The sequence below is a fragment of the Perna viridis genome, chromosome 14 (assembly GCF_037379345.1).
Source record: "Perna viridis isolate PV_CMFRI_1.1 ecotype Kerala chromosome 14, ASM3737934v1, whole genome shotgun sequence".
Classification (NCBI taxonomy): domain Eukaryota; kingdom Metazoa; phylum Mollusca; class Bivalvia; order Mytilida; family Mytilidae; genus Perna; species Perna viridis.
Genome location: NC_142458.1, coordinates 13,420,236 through 13,440,505, shown reverse-complemented (window position 1 = coordinate 13,440,505; position 20,270 = coordinate 13,420,236). Strand labels below are relative to the sequence as shown.

The 20,270-nt window shown below is 31.2% G+C and overlaps 2 protein-coding genes across 10 annotated transcripts in view; one reads left to right on the top strand and one right to left on the bottom strand.

Annotated features, from left to right (window-relative positions):
* LOC148598286 (myotubularin-related protein 9-like) overlaps window positions 1–8,453 on the bottom strand; it is a 33,126-nt gene extending 24,673 nt beyond the window's left edge. The window contains exon 1 of one of the 3 annotated variants that reach the window (XM_088560680.1): window positions 8,306–8,453. In XM_088560680.1, coding sequence (XP_088416806.1) covers window positions 8,306–8,334 — 29 coding nt within the window. In that variant the 5' untranslated portion in view covers window positions 8,335–8,453. Of the gene's footprint in view, window positions 1–463; window positions 529–8,305 lie in introns of those variants that run through there. The other 2 variants (XM_088560681.1, XM_088560682.1) reach the window with 2 other exon arrangements.
* The window catches only part of LOC148598285 (zinc finger C2HC domain-containing protein 1A-like), a 33,779-nt gene continuing 14,125 nt past the window's right edge, over window positions 617–20,270 (top strand). The window contains exons 1-7 of one of the 7 annotated variants that reach the window (XM_088560697.1): window positions 617–722; window positions 9,752–9,807; window positions 10,659–10,781; window positions 14,676–14,814; window positions 15,411–15,562; window positions 15,838–15,925; window positions 19,574–19,665. In XM_088560697.1, coding sequence (XP_088416823.1) covers window positions 620–722; window positions 9,752–9,807; window positions 10,659–10,781; window positions 14,676–14,814; window positions 15,411–15,562; window positions 15,838–15,925; window positions 19,574–19,665 — 753 coding nt within the window. In that variant the 5' untranslated portion in view covers window positions 617–619. Of the gene's footprint in view, window positions 723–8,427; window positions 8,524–9,751; window positions 9,808–10,658; window positions 10,782–14,675; window positions 14,815–15,410; window positions 15,563–15,837; window positions 15,926–19,573; window positions 19,666–20,270 lie in introns of those variants that run through there. The other 6 variants (XM_088560691.1, XM_088560692.1, XM_088560694.1 and 3 more) reach the window with 6 other exon arrangements.

The following is a 20,270-nucleotide window of genomic DNA, read 5'->3' as shown; positions in this document are numbered from 1 at the left end:
AGCTTATCCACTAAGGACAAAGACGTTTTTCCTGTCACCTGCTGGCAATGGACACATACATTGTATGTCCTTCCAAATGGTTAAACAATTCTAAAATATAGCTTTTATCATTACAATGATTATTTGGGTTTAACATCCGAGCAGCAATATTTCAGCTATCAGCGAAGAAGGTCTTGTGAAGTAGCTTTTGATCATGATTCTTTGCTTCTTGGCATTAGCCTCAAATAGGTTATAGTTTAATCCTGTCTCATATAAAAATATCAAATGCATGAATGATAGGCAATTAATTAAATGGGGTTTATTCAAGAACTCGTTCATGTTCATTTGATCAGCTTTTTCAGCAATTATTGAAATATTGTGAAATCTTGTCGACATATTTTTAACTAGTAACAAAACTTTGGAGAAATGACTTATTTTGAACGTCTTCCTAAGGTTTGAAAAGGTGTAATTCAAATTAAAGTACCTATAATCATTTAAATTTCAATCACTTATCATAATTTTTCAAACCGGAAGTAGCAGACAGCAATTTACTGCAACGGAGAAAATATTCTTTTTCGCAAATGAAAGGTGTATTACGAGAAAAATATCTGATGCAAGAATCCAATAAAACTATGATGATATGTTTTTAAGAAAAAAATATTTTTATGCCAATTCTTTCATAAGGAATTTCCTTTACTGCAGAGCTGTGTTGTTGGATATTTTGAAGATGGCGGATTACGATGGTAAACAACTTCGTTGCTGTCCTAAATATTTTTATGTGATTTTTTATTTTGACCCTATTCATTTAGTTTTTAAGAGTCTGTGATCATTGTACACTCCATATTGATCAACTATTTTACATTGTTTGCGTCTGATGATTTACAGAAAGCAATATAATCCTTGTCGGCTAAAAACAGCAGGCACCTGCATGACCTGTTGTTCAGTGAAGAATCAAACACCAATTCCTCTTTCTTAGATTTAGCTGAACGTAGATTAACTGCATTTTTTTTTATTTGAATGGTAGACGACATTTATATTTTTTTAATGAGATGTCATTCGATGTAGTCAAAATTATGGAATAATTTGAAACTTGTATATCTTACTTCTTTGTGATTTGGCTGTTTTATCTATAATACTATATCTTTGACAGCTAGATATTTACATAATCTCATGATGGGCAAAGTGATATGAAAAATTCCCTGTTGTGATTGGTTGTTGTGTGATTTATGTCACATTGTCTAATATGAGGAAGGCATTGACCTTAACGGCTCGAGTGTGAGTGAAGCATAAAGGACTAATTTTCCTCGTTTGTCTACCCTGGACATGACTTATTATGAGCAACTCGGTGGATGTTTTTAGAGAAGCAGAGGACGCTTACCCTACCAATGCACTTGGTCCATGCTCCCAGTTTTTAGTGGAGTCGAGTTGAGACCAGACAAGTAAAACAGACGTACACAACAAAGAACATAAAGTAACTAAAATCATACATACAAAGTAACAAAAGTAAATGAGCAACTCGGACTCCACTAAAAACTGGGAGCATGGACCAGATGCACTGGTACACTTTCAGGCACTATTAGTACAAAGTGTTTTAGGATTCCCATATGTTTGATATACAAATATATCCCATCATTGCGGGGAGTGAAAATTTGATGAGAAAATATTGATTTAGACTTCCCCACTGTCAAGGAGGAAACTTTATTGCCCGAAGGGATTTGATAAATTTGGACTGTCTTGAAGGCTGAAATTGATTGTTGGAAAGTTAATTTTCATTTGAAGCTCTCCAATGCACATCTAATTTTGTTTTAAATCCAAGAATGCTGTATACATTGATCATGTACATGTTTGTATCTTCATAAATATTGTAAAAACTGTACTGAAAAGATATGTGCTATGATACAGTATGAAATGCCTTAACTATGCTACATGGACAAAGGGCTGTTTCATTGAAGCCTTCATTTTTTTTCTGGCTTGTTCCCCACAGTTTTGCTTAATATTACAAGTCCAGGCGAGATTTTACAAACTTGTACCTAGCTGTAAAGTTTAAAGATTTGTATCGAAACATTTATTATTCAGATTATTATAGTGAAAGAGATGAAGGTATCCATGTATAACATTTTTTTAAAGCTAAAAGTACACTTGTATATCTAACCTTTTTGAGTCCTTTCATTTTATACTAAATTTGCACACACACACGAATTTAATAAATTGGCACATTGCAAGACATTAATTAAGGTACAAGCGTTTTTTTTACTGAGCTGTCCATGGATTTTCAGACGAAGCCTTCTTGTTAAAGATAATTGCGTTGAAAGCTACATTTGTACAATATAATGAATTGATGAAAATCAAAATTACGTCCCTTTAAAAGAAAAAGAGAGTTATTTCCATAATTATTATAATATTTTTGTCCTATCAGTAGTGGACAGATTAAACAACTGAACATGTGTTTATAAAACCTGTAGTGAACTGAATTTCAATATTCTAAAGCATACTTATCAAGTTATTGAGAGAAAAAAATATGGTCTTCCAACCCAAAAATTACTGCTTCCCCCTTCTTTGCAAGATTCAGTAACAGTCAAGCTTTCAAGACGCAAATTATTTTATGCGTGAGATTTGGCAAAAATTTAAAAGATCAAAGACAAAAAAACAATAGATTGAAAGAAAAATGCTGCCACATCAGCTTCAAAATATGTAAGTCTCACATAAAATGGATGGAGACTTTACAGGCCTGCAGTAATTGAACAACTACGTACATGTAATTATTGTCAGCACATTATTTTACTAAGAACAGACTTAGAAATAGGAACCTGCCCGCCAGCCGTGACTGGCTATTTTTGGGCAGGCTTGGCGAATTTTAGCAAAAATTTATATAGCCATATAGTAAATTCATTGAAAAATTGTATTCAGGACTGGCCAGAATTTGAGTGAGTTTCCTACCCTGCTAAGAACTTGTATATACATATACATGTACTACCATACATACATGAACTTAGAAGTGTTGCCAGGTGATAGGCTTGATATATATACTTAGTACCAATACTTTCATTGACTTACATTGCCCACACTTATGAAATTTAAAATTTCTAAAAATGTTATAATTTTATTAAAACATTCAAAAATCAAAATAATTCAATAAATAATAAAAAAAATCTTTACCAATCATTGTTTTTATTCAAATAAATGAATGCATGTACATGTGTAATTCATGTTTGCCCATATTTTTCTTAAAAAAAATTGGACCTAGGTTAACAGCACCCCTTCATTAAATTTGAGGATCTGTCAATGCATGTGACTGATTGTAAGGTCAGCATTTAAGAATTTATTTTTATAATGATAAATATACATTTGTAATACTCCTTTTTTTGGTGTACTGTACATGTAAGAGAAACTTTCTGGAAAGTGAAAACAAACATGACACAGTCAAACCACAAATTTAGATTCCTAGAGAAGTGCAAATTTTCTTATGATTATTTTGATGTTCTAATACATGTAAAACTTACCAGCTTTTGAAATTTACCATAAAAAAAAACTACTTGTAATTAAGTTAAGCCTACAGGGCCTAATCTAGATATTGATGACAAGGAAAGTTTTTGTAAATTTTGTATGAGAAAAAACAATATTGACTTTTTTGTTCATGTAATCTATTACAAAAACTTCTCCCACTCAAAGACAAATGGGAGAAGTGAGCACAAACAAGGAGAAATTTTCACCCATTTCTCCCTCTAGATTAGGCCCTGAGCCTACATGTAAATTGAAATATTATTTGTTTTGCCCTGACTCTCTCTTTTTCACATGTAGGTCATATGAAATACTACATGTACATGTAGATTAAAAAAAAATTGTTACTTTTAAATTGTCAAAATTTTAGTGATCAAGTACTTACTACAGTACTATGGGATTTTATATTTTCATATTCATACGCTGTTAAATTGACAACTCTTTCATAAGTGGATCCAAGGGTGACCCCCTTTAGCTATTACACGTATGCTTGAAAAGTGTGGTTGATTATATTGAAAAAACTGAAATCACTGGAAAGGCTTCCACTCTTTCAGAATTTTTTAATCCACCGCTGTCTTTTCAGCTTTGTACTAGTTATAAGATTTTTTCTGAGATAGGGATTTTGAAGATGTTAGTCTTACATTAAATTTTTGTATATATACACATTTAGATGTATACTACGATTTTGAAATGAAAATTTGCAAATACATGTATAGATAACTTAGCCTTAAATGTATTTGTAAATACATGTAGATGCATACTGTTGTTTCATATTATACAACTATGTAACCGCTTTGTAAAAAATGCTTTTTTGTTGGTTTTGAAGGCTGTTCAAACATAAAAAACTACTTCAAATTTAAAAAGCTATGGGAAATATTTAAAACATATTTGAATACATTTTCAGTCTTTTTGAAAAATCAATCAGTCTGCTTAAGCTGCATTTTAAACTTAACTTGAAGTTCACGTACATTTTTACATTGATCATGGTACTGTCACCGTAAGATACTACCAGTACAATGCACTTAAATTACTATTTAGTATTCGCCATGCAGATTGATACACATAAATATTTACATGTAACATAGCAATTGGTGTCATGGTAAATAAATTGAGATAAATTAAGCAAAAGGTAGAGAACCTCCCATACCAGAAAAAGGTACTTTATCTTGAGTGGATTGATACTTTTAAAGTACTTCTCTGTCTAAGAATCAGGCAAAATGTGTATAAAGTTTGGCACATGAAGAAAAAACGCAGAGATTTCATTGCATTATCCCAGTATTTATACCTCATAATCTCTAGAAATAACTGGCATCAAAGTGTTTGACAAGTTTGCCTTTTAATATATTGATAAGTCAAATTTAGTTGAAATGCACTATGGAAAAATGGCAGGAAATTTTATCACACTTTTTCCCTTAACAAATGTATAAGCAGTTAAAAAATGTCTATGTCACAGATGCTTCAGGATTAGATTTAAATAGCCTTTTGGTTGTTTTCCAGATGCTTTGAATTTTTTATAGGTAAAAAAGACCAAAATGAGAAAAATGATGTGCCACCCATTGCCTGATTCTTAGGTAGAATGGTACTTAATACTCTAGCATACATCATGTAAAGTACTCTTAAAGCCTTTAAATCTCTATGAACATTAAAGGGATAGGGTAAATCTGGCTACAATTGATTTTTGTGTATATACTAAACGACTTTTTAATGAAGCTTGAAATGAACATAGGTTCTTTCATGTAGTTTAAAGATTAAATTTCTGAGGTCATATTTTTGGAATTGATAGTAAAACTATTTATTTTTGAAGTATTGAATTAACTTGTTTAAAGGGCTCCAAGTACAAATTTCTGTCATGTTTTTTTGGCCGTTCTTGTGACAACTTGCTTGACATATCTGAAATAATCTAGATATTTTATACTATTTCTTCATGTTTAGGCCATATCAATATTTGTTTTGTTTTCTGAAAGGGATTGACCTAGTTTTTTTTCTGCAGTTATATTAAATGTGCTTAACCAAATATGTATGTATGGCATATCATAATAATGAAATATTCTTATTTTTTTGGTCATGAAAATATTCTTTGTAACTTATTTCAAGAAGTAGGTAACAAGATTTTTTTAAAGTAGCACTCCAGGTGAGAATCATGCAAAATGTGAAACATGATTGAAAGCCTACATGTTTTTATTTTTGATATTTTGTTTGAATTGCCATATTAAACAGAAATTAACATTCGGTTTTTCATATATTCCATATTCTTAGGAGATAAAAATTATGTAGAATGCACTGTAGGTTTTAATATTAAGAGAGGAGACTCTGTAAATGACACTGAAATAAAATAGAATCTATTGAATTTTAAATATCGATTATCTCCAGGGAACAGACATATTGGAATGAATAATTACTCATTTCATATCATAGATCCATAAAACAACTTACATGTAATTACAAAAATAAAAATATGTAGCCTTTTTTAGGGTGTATATATATATATCAAATATTACAGAATTTGCATGATTCTTACAAAGGCTGCTGCTTAAATTATTAACTTGTTGAGCAAAATAATAAATTTCATTTGCTGAATACATCTAAAATATATATTTTGTTAAATGAAACTTTTCTGATATTGGTGCAGCTAAATACCAAAGAACAAAATATTTTTGGTGTGACCTAATATACATTTGTACAATGTATGTTTTCTCACAATACATTGCAATTGTATTAAAATAACTGACATGTTATATCTTTATCAGGGTATAAAGAATATTGAAAGGAACGTGAATGAAATCAGTGGTGTTGCGTCAATCTTTTGATCGTTGAAATTAACAACTTGTCAATTTTCTATATAGAATTGATTAATAATCAGCAAATTTGTGATTGAAATGGCATTGATAAATGACGTTTCAAAATGAAACCATTAGAATTTTATGAACAATTATGTATGGTACTGTAAATATACATTCATTTAAGTAGCTGTCTTTGTAAGAATCATGCAAAAATCTGAAAAAATGTGATACACCCCAAAAAAGGCTACATATTTTTATTTTTGTAATTAAGTTGTTTTATGGGTCTATTCTAAAAATGTGTAATTATTCATTCAAATCTGTTTGCTCTTAGGAGATAATCAACATTGAAGTCCTAATCGATTCTATTGTATTAGATTGTCATTTACAGAATTATCTCCCGTAATTTTGAAACCTTACAGTGCATTCTATATAATTATCTCCGAAGAAAACAGGTTATATGAAAAATTGAATGTTAATTTCTGTTTACAATGGCAATTCAAACAAAATATCAAAAATATAAATATGTAGGTTTTTTACCCATGAATCACATTTTGCATGATTCTTAGCTGGAGTGCTACATAAATCTTATATATGTTTGGTGCTTTAAGTTCAATTTAAGAAGTTAATATATGTAGTAGTGGTGTTCTGATGATTGATAAAAGTCTCAAATTGGCTGCTTTACTCTCTAGATGTGATTGATTGTGATTTTCAGTAACTAACTATCTGCCATAATCATTGGTCACTCATCATGTTAACTTTCGGGAACTGTTTTTCTTCTTAACATCAAAACACGAACCAGGACAATTTTCCTTTATTTCAACTTGATTGATCAAGATTTCCACTTCAAATGGGATTGTAGCAGAGATGGGGTAATTGCAACTGTAATCATTAATCAGCTTTAATTGATTACATTTCTTCAAGTAATCATTGTAATCATTAATCACCCAACAATCAGATTACATGTTATTTAATTTAATCAGTTACTGTAATTCTGATTACTTTATAATTACATTATGATAACAATGGAAATATTAATGCCATATTCAGACCCGACCGATGCAGATTTAAATTTAAAACATTCCAAAGATTGATGATGATCAATTGCAATGGTTCTTGAAAATTCAAGTGAAAGTCACAAATTGTTATATTGAACTTTTATATATTTTATAGATCTATGTGGTTTAATAAATTAGTGAAGGTTGATGTTCTACTATACTTAAAAAATATTACATGTTAAATTCAAAGAATTTAAGGCCTTTTGAAAAATACAAAACATATGAATAAAATTTTCCAAATATACAATTAATTCATAGTTGTTTGCAAATCCATTGTAATCAGATGTAATAATGATTACTTGCCAATGTAATCATTAATTTAATCAATTACTTTGAAAGTAACTGGACCCATCTCTGGATAGTAGTGGAAATATTGATCAATGGAACTAATAATTGATAATTTTAACTAACTGCACAACACAAGATAGTGAATTGTATAAGATGCAAGGAGAGTTTAGAACATACTGTTAATATAAAAAATATCAGAATGCAGTTGTAGCTTAAGAAGTTGTTATTTGCGGTAACTTGGCCAACTTAAATGAAGCCTCCCAATTCTTCAATACAATGTATAACAAACAAAACATGCACCCCAGAAACATGAAAATAACCAACAAATTGGCAACCAAGGCTTACTTCAACAATATGTTACCAGAAGCACAAAATTATTGTTTAGGCCTTAAATTTCAATAAACCAGGCTATTAAATTTAGAGCCATATATATATATATATTATGTATTTTTTTTCAATTTTATGAAAGTATATTAAAAAAAAACTGTCAGTGACAGTTAATCACATCATATTTTCAAATTATTTTCCTCTAGGGAAATGATTTTCATCATCACATTGTATCATAACTTTTGACCGACAGGGAATATAGAACTTTCACAAATTGTTAAAAAGGTATTAGTCACATCTTTAACAATTAACATTATAACCCAATAACCAGGCTGTGACAGATTGCTAAAGCTTAGTGAAATAATGTATAATGATTACCCATCTAGAACTTTAATTCCGTGAGTCATGGTCGATGAATTTTACGTACTTCACACGTGTGTGGATTTTAAGATGTCCATATATATGCCAGCCTCCCAATAAATCAATATTACAAATAAACTTGTGAATATTTGATTTGATTTGAAGGTATAGCTATCAGTGACTTAATTAACTAATCTTTTTTGTGAGATTGTGTTCGACAATGTCTGAAATTTCAGGTAATCCTTAGGTAAACTGATATATTTCGTTTTGTACATTGTATATCTATATGGTTAAAATGTTTGCTATTTTGCTTGATCAATAAATTTTACCTGTAAGGCCTGACTAATTCAGCATTTGTTCACATACATGTAAATATACAATATCCTAATATATTACAAAATATGCTGTTTACCAACATTTTCTGCTTAACTACTTGTACTTCACTGCCTTGCCGACAATTTAAGGGGTACACGCAAACAGGGTTTTGGTCTATATGTCTGTATTGCAGAGATTGGTCTGATTACTTTCAATGCAATTGATTAAATTGCAATTACTTTGTCAATTGTATGATTAAATTAAATTAATGATTACAGCATTTCTGAAAGTAATTGATTAAATTAATGATTACATCGGCAAGTAATCATGATTACATCTGATTACAATGAATTTGCAAACAACTATGATTTTTTTAATAGGTGTGGATGTGTCAGAATGTTAGATGTTGTCTTGGTATAATAGCTGCGCAATGTTTACAATATGCCTTGACTTTTCCTGTTGCATCTTTAGGCAAAATGAAATTCTCCAAAATAAGTGGACCTGACATGTTTGATCCCCTTTCCACAATAACATTAAACATTCACTGTGCAAAAATATACCTTAAAATCATTAATCAGTGTATTGCCTTAAGCAAGTTGCCTATTTATCACCCCTTAGAATTTTATTTAAGTGACATTGGTGCTTCATGACATTAACAAATCAAACTTCACATTATTTCATATCAGTTTATGTCAATTTATCATTTTGACTCAAAGTGTGAATTGCATGTAAATTGGGCATTGATGGTGAGCTACATGTATCATACTTTCTGTGTGATCCTTACCATTGGTATCACTACATATATTCCAAGAATTTACCAGTAGCTTAATGTCACTGCATGCTGATACAAGTACTGGTGTCATATGATACTTCGACCTCCCTGCCATGAATTTTTACGCCATTGGCATTGCTGTAATATTTTAACCCCCTGCTGCGATAAATTACCACCCCACTGGTGGTAATTTTTTTTTACCTCCCCTCAAGATAAATTAACCTTCTTGTTTAACATAACCTTATTCCAGAAGCTTACTTATATTTAATTAGGATCGGTATTTGTCTTAACTATAATATAGCAACATAATTGTACATTTACATGTATACATTTGTACATTATAGTTGTAAGAAATATTATGATTGTATTTTTTTCAGTTGGAGTTAGGAAGCCTTGCAGGATCTGTGGTAGACAGTTTGTACCAGAATCTTTGGTAATCAATCAAAATATTATGTATACTTCTTATAGTAATTGAAAACTGTCAGTCTTTAAGGAATTGACTAACAAACATTGACAAAAATACAGTGCAAAAACTTTAATTTGTGAATACCAATTATAGTGAGGGAAAAAACACAAGTTAGTGGATTCTTGAATTCATGATCTTGAAGTTTTCAGGTACACATCAATGGAAACCTCCTTTTTGTTGGGAACCAAATTTTGTGGTTTGGCTCACCCACAAATACCATGAAAATTGATATTCCACAAACAATAGTACTTTCACTGTTTTATATCAAACATCTTATTACTCAATCAATTTACATTGGGTTAGTCTTAAATTTGCATGAATGGCAAGGTTTGTGTGCAATTCCAATATATCCACATTTCTAACCCCAATTCTTGGGTTGGTTACATCCAGTTACATGGCTACACTACACATTTCTTTCAAAAAAAACATTTTCACCTGCTTCCTTATGCAGAACCAGAATTTGGTGCATTTTGATGAAGCTTAATGTTTACATGGGTAACACTACATTGTATAATTAAATATGGCAACGAACAATTTGAATTTTCTTGAAAACCCAGGTTTACACATATTTGGACCTTGCTATAAATTTGTGATCCTTTCAAAATTGTATGCAATATTCTATGATGCAACTACTAGCGTGATGAGCAGCAGGTTAGATAGTTTTGTGTTACCTTTACAGGTATTCCTTTGAAGATTAAACTGCAGTAATATTCGCTAGTTTACAGTACAAACATTTTCCCTAGACACAAAATTGTCTGACTTTATGCTTTGTAATTCGTCTTGATAATAGATTGGTTGAGAATCTTCTTTATTAATAGGCAAAACATGAACCCATATGTAGAAAGAGTGCGGCCAAAAAGCCTAAAGTCTTTGATTCAGCCAAGCAGAGAGCTATGGGAACTGAAGTCAGCTATAAACAGATAAAACAGGCCCAGAAAAAGGTTAGCTTGCTATATAAATGTACTGATTCTTATGAAACATTCCATGTATTTAACGTTTGTAAATTTGTAAATTCAGGGTATCAACTCCAGAGTTGATGGTCTCAATTTTTTAAAACATGACAAAATGTTATATTCAACGTGTTTAATTTAACATTTTCATAGAAGTTTTTCTATCTTTGCATTAGAACGGTGTAAGGTCATTGTGTAGGTGTATTGTAGTTCAAGATTTGTCATCTGTCTGGATTTGGCGGTAGCAAATCGATGTATTTACTTGCTAGGCATCAGCAGTGAACTCAATTTGCAACCATTAAAATCCTTGATTGACATTGCTTAATCTTCGATACACTAAGGATGTTCGCTGGTCTATTTCAGAATATCAAGGATTTCAAATGGTGTAATCTTACAAGATCTTTCATGTTACAACAATATCAGAAAAAAAAAATAAATGGGTCAGTGTGTCATTTTTGAGATATAAGCATTTGAAATTTTGGCAGGAAAAGGCTATCTCTAGATTTTCTGTAGGTTTTGTTTTAGTAAGTTTACATATTAAAACCACTGATGAAATAACAAATATTCCATAAAACTTCCCCAAAAATAATTTAAGATGTGTTTTATGAAATTATGGAAAGAAAAGTTGGGTTCACTGGGCCAAAAAAATAATTATGCTGTGAAATGGTTAAATGCCAGGGGAATCTGACAAAAATAACTGAACATGAGCAGCAAACATCCTTAATACAAGTACATGTATCTTATTCTATCATTATGTTAGACATTGATAAAATACAGTAAAACCTGTCTACACTGAATCCATTTTGGACTTTAAAATTATTTTTGGTTTACTAAGGCCCAAAACACATTTGTAAACTGATAAAAAGGGACTTTACAGGGTTTGTCACTAACTTCATTTGTTTCGTGGTCAACAGGACTACTTCAGAGGTAAAACAGGTAGTCCACAGATGATAATGACAGTTCAGGTAAAATTTAGATAGCCCAAAGGACTACCATGAAAATTTTTTAGATAGTCTTCTCCAAAATTAGGGTGGTTCAGGACTACCAGACTACTGTTAGTGTCGATCCCTGCTTTATAATGTATTTGGCTTTGACAGATTTCAGATCATTGAGAGTTTGGTTTAGACAGGTTTCAGTTTATCAAGTTGCCAGAAATAATAAAAATATATGGTTCTCTTGATCAATAAAAAAATATTTTATTTCATGAAGAATCCATGGTTTTTAGTCAGCCTACAGGTTGACCATCATTGACCATGTACTTCAAACCCTTTAACATTTGTTCACTTAAGACATGATTATATTGCTTTGTTAATTTGAGCCTTGATGAGCAGGTTGTTCATTAAAAAAGTAGTGACTATTGAGAGAAGTTATGTTTCCATTAATGTGAAAAATGTGGTTGAATCTATTGGAAAAAAATCTCTTCAAGATCTTCTTTCAAAACTAATATTAAGTCCAAATGATTATAATGTTTTTATAACTATGGAAAGTTATGTTTGGTTATAATGTTCAAAGTGTACTTAAAATGTAGATGGATTAAATATGAATTGTCTAATGTAGAGAATGGGATATTTTTACGATGATTTGTGATCTAATTTACTCCAAATCGCTAAATTGCAAAATTTATTAAAAAAAACCAAAAGTTCTAGACACATGTATGGGAGTCGATGTCCCAAAGAAAAATTAGCTGATGAATATGTGACTACCAGTACCTACATCTATTGTTCTGAACGGTTCATTTATTTATGTAAAGTGAAGTTGTTATTCATAATTTGTATGATCATTATTTCATTACCATTTATTTTGAAGCATGTTATACAAGGAATCATTTATGTTTCAGGCAGCATCTAAAGTATGTATGTTTCAGGAAATAACAAGATGTTACCATTTCATGATGAAACTCAATTTTTAGAAGTTTACAGATAATGGCAAGGGCTACAGTTACACATGTTGAGTAAGGTGTCAGTGGCTATTCTTACTCACCATGATGTAATTTTCGAAACAACAAAAATATCAGAATGAAATTTTGACATTTACCTTTTCAGCACACTATATCTTTTAACTTATCATGGAATCCAAGTAAAGAATTGTAATTAGTGATAAATCAACACAGTGATTCAAGTATGATGTTGAATTTTCTGTGTTTTTTTTTGCTTGAATATTTTCTGTATTTGACTTCCATGATTAGGCATTCTTCTTATTACATTCATTGGACCAAAGATGTTGGAAAAAGAAAGAAATTTAGTTTTTGTAAATTATACTGTTATCATGTGCTTGGTTTAGAGGGTGGATTTTGTTTGTAATGGAATTATATTTTCCATGTGTAAAAATACAAAGCATATTGCTTTATGAAAATTTGAAAGTTCACATCTTGAAGTAAAAATTTTGTGTAAAATTCTGTACTTCTTTCTTATCAATGTAATAATTTCTAACATATCACTTTTCAAGTCTTGAAGTTTTATCTGTGAATTTTAGAAATGTCAGTTAAGACAATACTGGTAATTAGCACAAACTGATGGACTCTTTATCATATTGATAAATTTGAGTACACGTATCAAGATACTATAATTTTTCCTTATGCACAAGAAAATTTAGATGGTTTTGGTAGGTTCATGTACAAAAAACTCTTTCAATGTGTTAAGTTTGCATGTTTCTTTTTGAGCACAAGTGTTTTATCTAACTTTGTTTAAAATATGCCAGAATTTTAATAACTCTTTTTTTTTTTTTTTCTTCAATAAATGAAATTTTCTCTATACATAATTTAAGGCTTTACCTATGAGGGACAGAGCTATTTGTACACAGATTTCACTTAAGCATTGTTGATAATGCCCCACTATATTGATATTTCACTGTTGTCTTGACCAACCAGAAAATGTAAGACTGCCTATAACACACGCTGTGCATCTGTGTTCAAAATTCAAACAATCACTTCCTAACGGCATACATCACTTCTGACAGATTGATTTTGATTCAATCATGTTTCAGAGTATCTATAGGAAGCTGCTGTTGCTCCGTTACTATTGTTATATATAGATTATGACTTACTCTAGTAGAATGTCTTTTTTTTCTTTTTATATGTGTATGCTTGACTGTAAAAATGTATCATGGATGGTATAATTTATGCTGCTCAAGTGGCTCATTCATTATTGGGCTGAATCTTTTCCAATTTGAATGCAAAAACCTGATGGAACCAGAAACATTGTGAACATGCTCTCTGAAATAAGAATACCGTCTGTGTCAAATAGAAACTCTGTAATTGGATTATCTCCCTTTGTAGACTTGGACAGTAATATATTCCTTTTTGTATACATAAGATACCTAATCTTTTATAACATAAACATATGTTACATGAGTTTCCTAGTAAGGGCACACCAGGTTAATTTGCTCATCAACACCTGCCTCATTTCAAAAGGCCATGCTCCAGATATGATTATTTAAAAAAAAAATTCAGCAAATCAAATTTCCAAAATTGTTCATGTCTGTTTTCATCATGATAGTACTTTATGAAACAACTATTGGATACTGATCATAACAAGTTTGAAATCGTGACAAAATGTGGTGTATGTCATCTATATTTTATCTGGAGATCTCAGGACACTTTTATTTACTCAATAAAGTGTCTTAATTCATGTGTAATTGTAGTATGCATATAAAACTGCATATGCTAGCTTTTTCTGCTATGATTTATGAGTTTGTTATGATTTTACATTCTCTAAAAAATAAAAATAAAATCCTCACATTGGCTCATTTGTTTAGTTGCTGGAGGTTGAGAATCTACAAATTGACTTGATGTGTCCTTTTATGGGGCATTAAAACAGTAGTTTGTCAATAAGCTTTTATAAGCCTAACTTTTCAAAAATTGATAAACCTATTTTTATTCTTTTACAGCAAGTTGCACCACCAAAGTCTAATTGGAGAGCTAAACATGAGGATTTCATTAATACTGTTCGTGCAGCTAGGGGTGTGACAAAAGCCTTAGAGAGGGGAGATCCTCTGCCACCTCCACCTCCCCCTTCATTAAACCCAGGTAAGTTGACATAGTGAGGGAAGATCCTCTGCAATATCCATTTCCCCTTTCCTCAAACCCAAGTGGGTTGACCAAAAGAGGGGATATCCTTTGTCACGTCCACCCGACCCTTCCTTAAACCCAGTTGGGTTGACATAAAGGGGATACCTTCTGCCACATCCACCCACCCCTTTCTTAAACCAGGATGAGTTGACAAAGAGAGGGTAGAATATCTGTCACGTCTACTTCACCCTTCCTTAAACCCAGCTAAGTTGACAAAGAAAGGGGAGATCCTCTGCCATCTCCACCCCCTTCCTTGAACCCAGAGGAGTTGACCAAGAGAGGGTAGATCCTGTGCCACCTCCACCTCCCACTTCCTTAAACTCAAGTGAGCTGACAAAGAAAGGGGAGATCCTTTGCCGCCTCCACCTCCACCTTCCTTAGACCATGGTAAGGTAACATGAAGAGGGGAGATTCAGTTACACCTGCTTATGTGGTAAAAGAGTTATGCTGTTGAAATAGTAAAAACCTGAAACATAACACACTTTAATATTTATATAGTCTCACTACAGGGGCATCTGCTTCTCATGGGTACAATGTTTATTATTAATTTGCAGATTATGTGCAATGTCCGTACTGCTCAAGACGTTTCAATGAGAAGGCTGCCGAAAGACATATAAATTTCTGTAAAGAACAACAGTCCAGAATACCTAACAGACCAACAAAGGCTGATCCTGCTGCTAAAGCAAAGATGATGGCTCGAAATTCTGTTAGTATTGTCAAGAATGTCGTTATGCTTCTTTTCAAATTATTTTATTTGCATATGTATTCATTCCAATATCTTTTTTTTTCACTATGAAAGATTTTTTTTTTCTTTTTGATGTTAAATTTAAACTCTTTAGGGTCTGTAGGTCATTATTTTAGCTTCAATCCATTTCTGTATAGTTAAATTTGTAATGCAACTCTCAATACTAGTTTGTGCTTCCCCATTTCAATTGATGAATAAAAAAATCTTTTTATTATATTCACTTGTTTTGTTTCCAGTATCAACCACCTAAGCCTAAAGCAAAAACCAGTCCAGGAGGAGCAGGAGACAGTCCAGGATATGGCAGGGCTCCAGCTTCTCAACCAGGTATAACACAATTACCTCCCTTCAAATACATGCACAGGATTTATAAGTTGAAAACACATAAAAAGATTTGCTGTATACAAAACCCTTTTGGATGGAGTTACAGGCTATATTACATTTACCTAAAATTTCTGGCTTTTACTTCAAAGAACAATCTATTTTTCGTACGTGGCTTGATCTTGATAAATGGGCTCTTTGTTTCAGTTTTTAAGGGCTCCAAAACAAAAAAGAAATTCATGATTTTTGCAGGATCTTTTTTTGAATTGTCAGTTAATGTGTATGTTACAATGAAAATTATAAGTATCTTTTATTTGTAAGATATTATAAAAATATCAAAACTATTATTGTTAATAACAATTAACATTGAGTATTTGTTTTCAATTTCTTTAGGGCTTAAAAGCAAAAAGCCTCCATCTAAAAAACAACAAGAAACAAAGTCTAAATCTTGTTCTGTGTTGTGACAAGGTATTTGAGATGTGTTACCCTTCATAAGCCTGCCGTATATGGGGAGGAACAGGGCTGGCACTTTAGTCTGATGGTTTTGGTTTTGAAATAATGGGAGGGACATTGTTGGTTTAGCTTCAACAGCTTATCAATCACACTTTCACCTGTCTTACTTGTTCTGAATACTGTAAACATATCAATTTTCTAGTTGCTAATTTTCATTGATTCTGTCAAGTGAACATATTCATGAGGATCAATTGTTGTAGTTTCTATAAATGATTAGCATTATATAGTGATAAAAGTAAATTTCACTGGTACTTTTTTTCACACTTTTCTATCCACCATGTAAATAACGAAAATTAGTACATCTTGAAAATTAATAAGTTTACAGTACACTGTTTATGATAAAAACTTTTCACTAATGATGAAATTTTCTAAGGCCATCTGAAATAATTACCTTGTTCTCAGACCCTCTCCTGCCTCTTTTGAGGGTGCTTATTTACTCATTTTTATTGCCCGATAAAAAAAAAACAAGAAGGAAGGACTTCTATCTTTATTTTTCTGGCTTTAAACAGTGTTAAAAGCACCAGTGTAATTTTTTTGTTAGTAAGAAGGTAAAAAGAAATGCCTTCCTCTCTCTTTGTTTTCATTAACACTTGTGTAAAGGCAAAAATATTTACTTTGAATGGCCTATTGAGTATACTTAGTCTGACAAAATGTCTTCCTTTAAATACATGTGATGGAATTTTTTGCATTTAAATGAATTACCTTACATTGGCTTTATAAATATGAAAATGAAAGTTAAAAACCAAGTAGTAATCTTAATATGGCAATGTAATTACCCAGGTAGGTATAAAAAATAGGCTCCTAATATCCCATAATGTATGAAATATTTTAGATTGTTCATGTATTTATTTAGAATAATTCTGTGAAAATACTTTATTTCGTGGATACCAATTTTTGTGGATTAGGGAAGAAACATAAGTTCGTGAATTCTTGAATTCGTTTTTGAGGTTTTCAGTGTACGTATGAATGAAAATCTCCTTTTCATAGGAAACCAAAATTAGTGGGTTGGCTTACCCACAAAATCCACGAAACTGGTACCCCATGAACAAAAGTACTTTCACAGTATACTTTCTGAATTTTAGTAGTATATTAGTGACGATATCAAAATTTACTTCTAAAACAAGCTCATTTAAAATACCTCAAAATTAAGTTTGGTAATTAAAACTAATCTGCAAAAACTCACAGGAGGTGGTGGGGTGGGGTGGAAGAGTGTTTTTTGAAAAATGGCAACAAAAACCTCTGTTTGGATTAATAACTAGCTGTCTCTGTTCTTCCCTATCTGCAGGCATTGACTACGTAGAATGCTAATAATGATAATAATCCATTTCTAACATTAAACATATAATAAAATAAATAAAATAAATTTTTAAATCAATTTTCATCAATATGGTACTAGGCTCTTCCATCACATTCAAACATGTAACTGGCACAATTACATAGTTTGGTATTATGAATTTTAATTTTCACATAAAATCCCTTTTTTTTAGATTAAATTAGAGATATTCATTTTTTAGCACTATATGTTTCCATCACCAAATTAGATAGTAATTCATAGCCTTTTAATGAAATTTTGTAATTAAATTTCCAATGTATAATATTAAACAACATCAAAGAAAAGAAATCCAGTTAGTTTATTTGATTAATTAAACATATTGTGATAAGAGTAATGCTCAAAGCAGGATTTTCTTAACAAAATGTAAATGAATTGAACTATAAAATGTAAAGCAATATATAGTGTGGACTATTTACCTATGTCACCAACAGCCAAAGCAGGCCAAGTAGAAAGGGAAAGTTAGGGGTTTAATAAAACCAATATCATTCAAAATTGCAATTGGCACAGTGTTTATATGCATATTGTAGATGTGCACCTCCTGTTATGGTGAAATTTACTTCTTCCCCCTTCATTTAAAGTCTTTTTATGTCACTTTCTGTTGTGGACAGTAACTTCTTTGTGTTATCAGTAACTCAGAAAATATAAAATTAATATTTAATCGAAGATGTGCACTTCCTATTTTGGAAAAAGATAAATTTTTCCTACATTTTTAGCATATTGAACTAATTTAGTACATTGATTTAGAAAATTTTTAATCCTCACTTTCTTAGTGTTAATATGATGCCTGCAAACATACAACAATGATGCAGGTCTAGATATGTATGGGTCTTGTTAACATGAAAAATGTAGGGATAGCATTATAATAAAGCATACAATTTTTAATTGCGGTGAACCAGAACTGCTAGGTGAAAAAAATGCTTTAGCATAGAAACTAATTTTAACAGTCCAAATGTACTTGTAATGACTAGGTTTTAGTAGAATTTTGCTAGATGTGATACATGAAATAATGTATGTAGCATTGTAATGCATATACTGAGTAATGGCAGACGTCAAGTCTAGATATGAATGATAACAATGAGCTCAATATGGAGATGTTCTGTCGAGATGTTTTGAAACTGACACTTTTCTGTTCATCAGCGACATCACAGTTGATATGCCTTTAGGTTGTCATTGGTAATTGCCAATATCTTTTAGTATCATGTCAGTAGCCTGAGATATAAAGTATCAGGCAATAAGGACAAGGAAAAACATAAAGTTTCTGATAAAAAATTCCTTTTCATGTTTTACAATATTTTTAGCACTTTATAATGTTATGAATTGCTTTGCACAAATTTCCTGAATTTATATTTATATGGTGACGTTGGCCAAGTGAAATAACATAGGTATAGAAAATGTTCCTCTTGATCCATTCTACTTCCCTCTCTAAATTTGCCCCATCTACTGTCCTGCATGTATTTGTGCTAACCATGTAATATTTGCCAATTCCAGATCAAATAACATTTCATTATCTTTTTCTAGATGTGAAGTTCAAAAATCAGGACTGAAATGCTGAAAGCATGATTTTTTTTTTACAAATCTTGACTAAAATAATAACCTCTTTTATTTGAAATGGATTAAGTTGTACTAAGATATTCTTTTAATGATAACACATCTCAAATATCTATAATAATTTATGATTCATTCACTTTAAATTTACTTACAATTTTCCGTAGTGGTCTTATAAAATTGATAATTAATAATTTCAAAAAATCTACATTTTGATGTGACTTTATTACTGATTGAATTATTTTGTTCCTTTTTCTTTTTAGGAGTGGGTAGAACCCCACCTGGTGCTAGTAATGGTTATGGACGTGGTGGAGCCAGCACCAGAGGGCGTTCTACCGGTGCACCAAGTTATCAGGTAACCTTTAAAAAGGAAAATTTCATTTTTTTTTCTGATACAATATATATACACCATTGCACTATCTTTACTAGTAGTAAAATTTCTAGTGTGATTTTCTATTTTAGTGTAGTTTATTCTGTCACTTGGGAAACTGAAGTTTTGTTATTTTTTCTTCATATTACTTCTATACTTAAGAAAAAAAACCAAGCAATTTTCTAATACCAATACATAATCTGTATACTATTTTTTCCATGTTATATTTCTAAAAAGTACATGCATTGGTATGTTAGTCACTTCTACTTCACGGAGTAATGTCTTTCAGATTATTTTCTTGCAGACAACTGATTTTGTGCTTTCGTCAAAAAAAGTTAAGCTTTCAGTTATAGTCCAGCCGCCCAGCAGTCCTTTTCACAAAAATTTGTAAGTGTAGAATTAGAAGCAAGTTATGATGTCATAATGGATCAAGGTATAACTTACTATTTTGTGAAAAGGACTGCTCGCCAAAGTAGGGTCCACTCAACTAACTTCTGCTAAAATATTCTGGTCGTGAAATGCAAGACATTTCTACATTTGGACGCAGAAACAAAACTATAATCATTTAACAGTTTGAATTTGCTTCACAG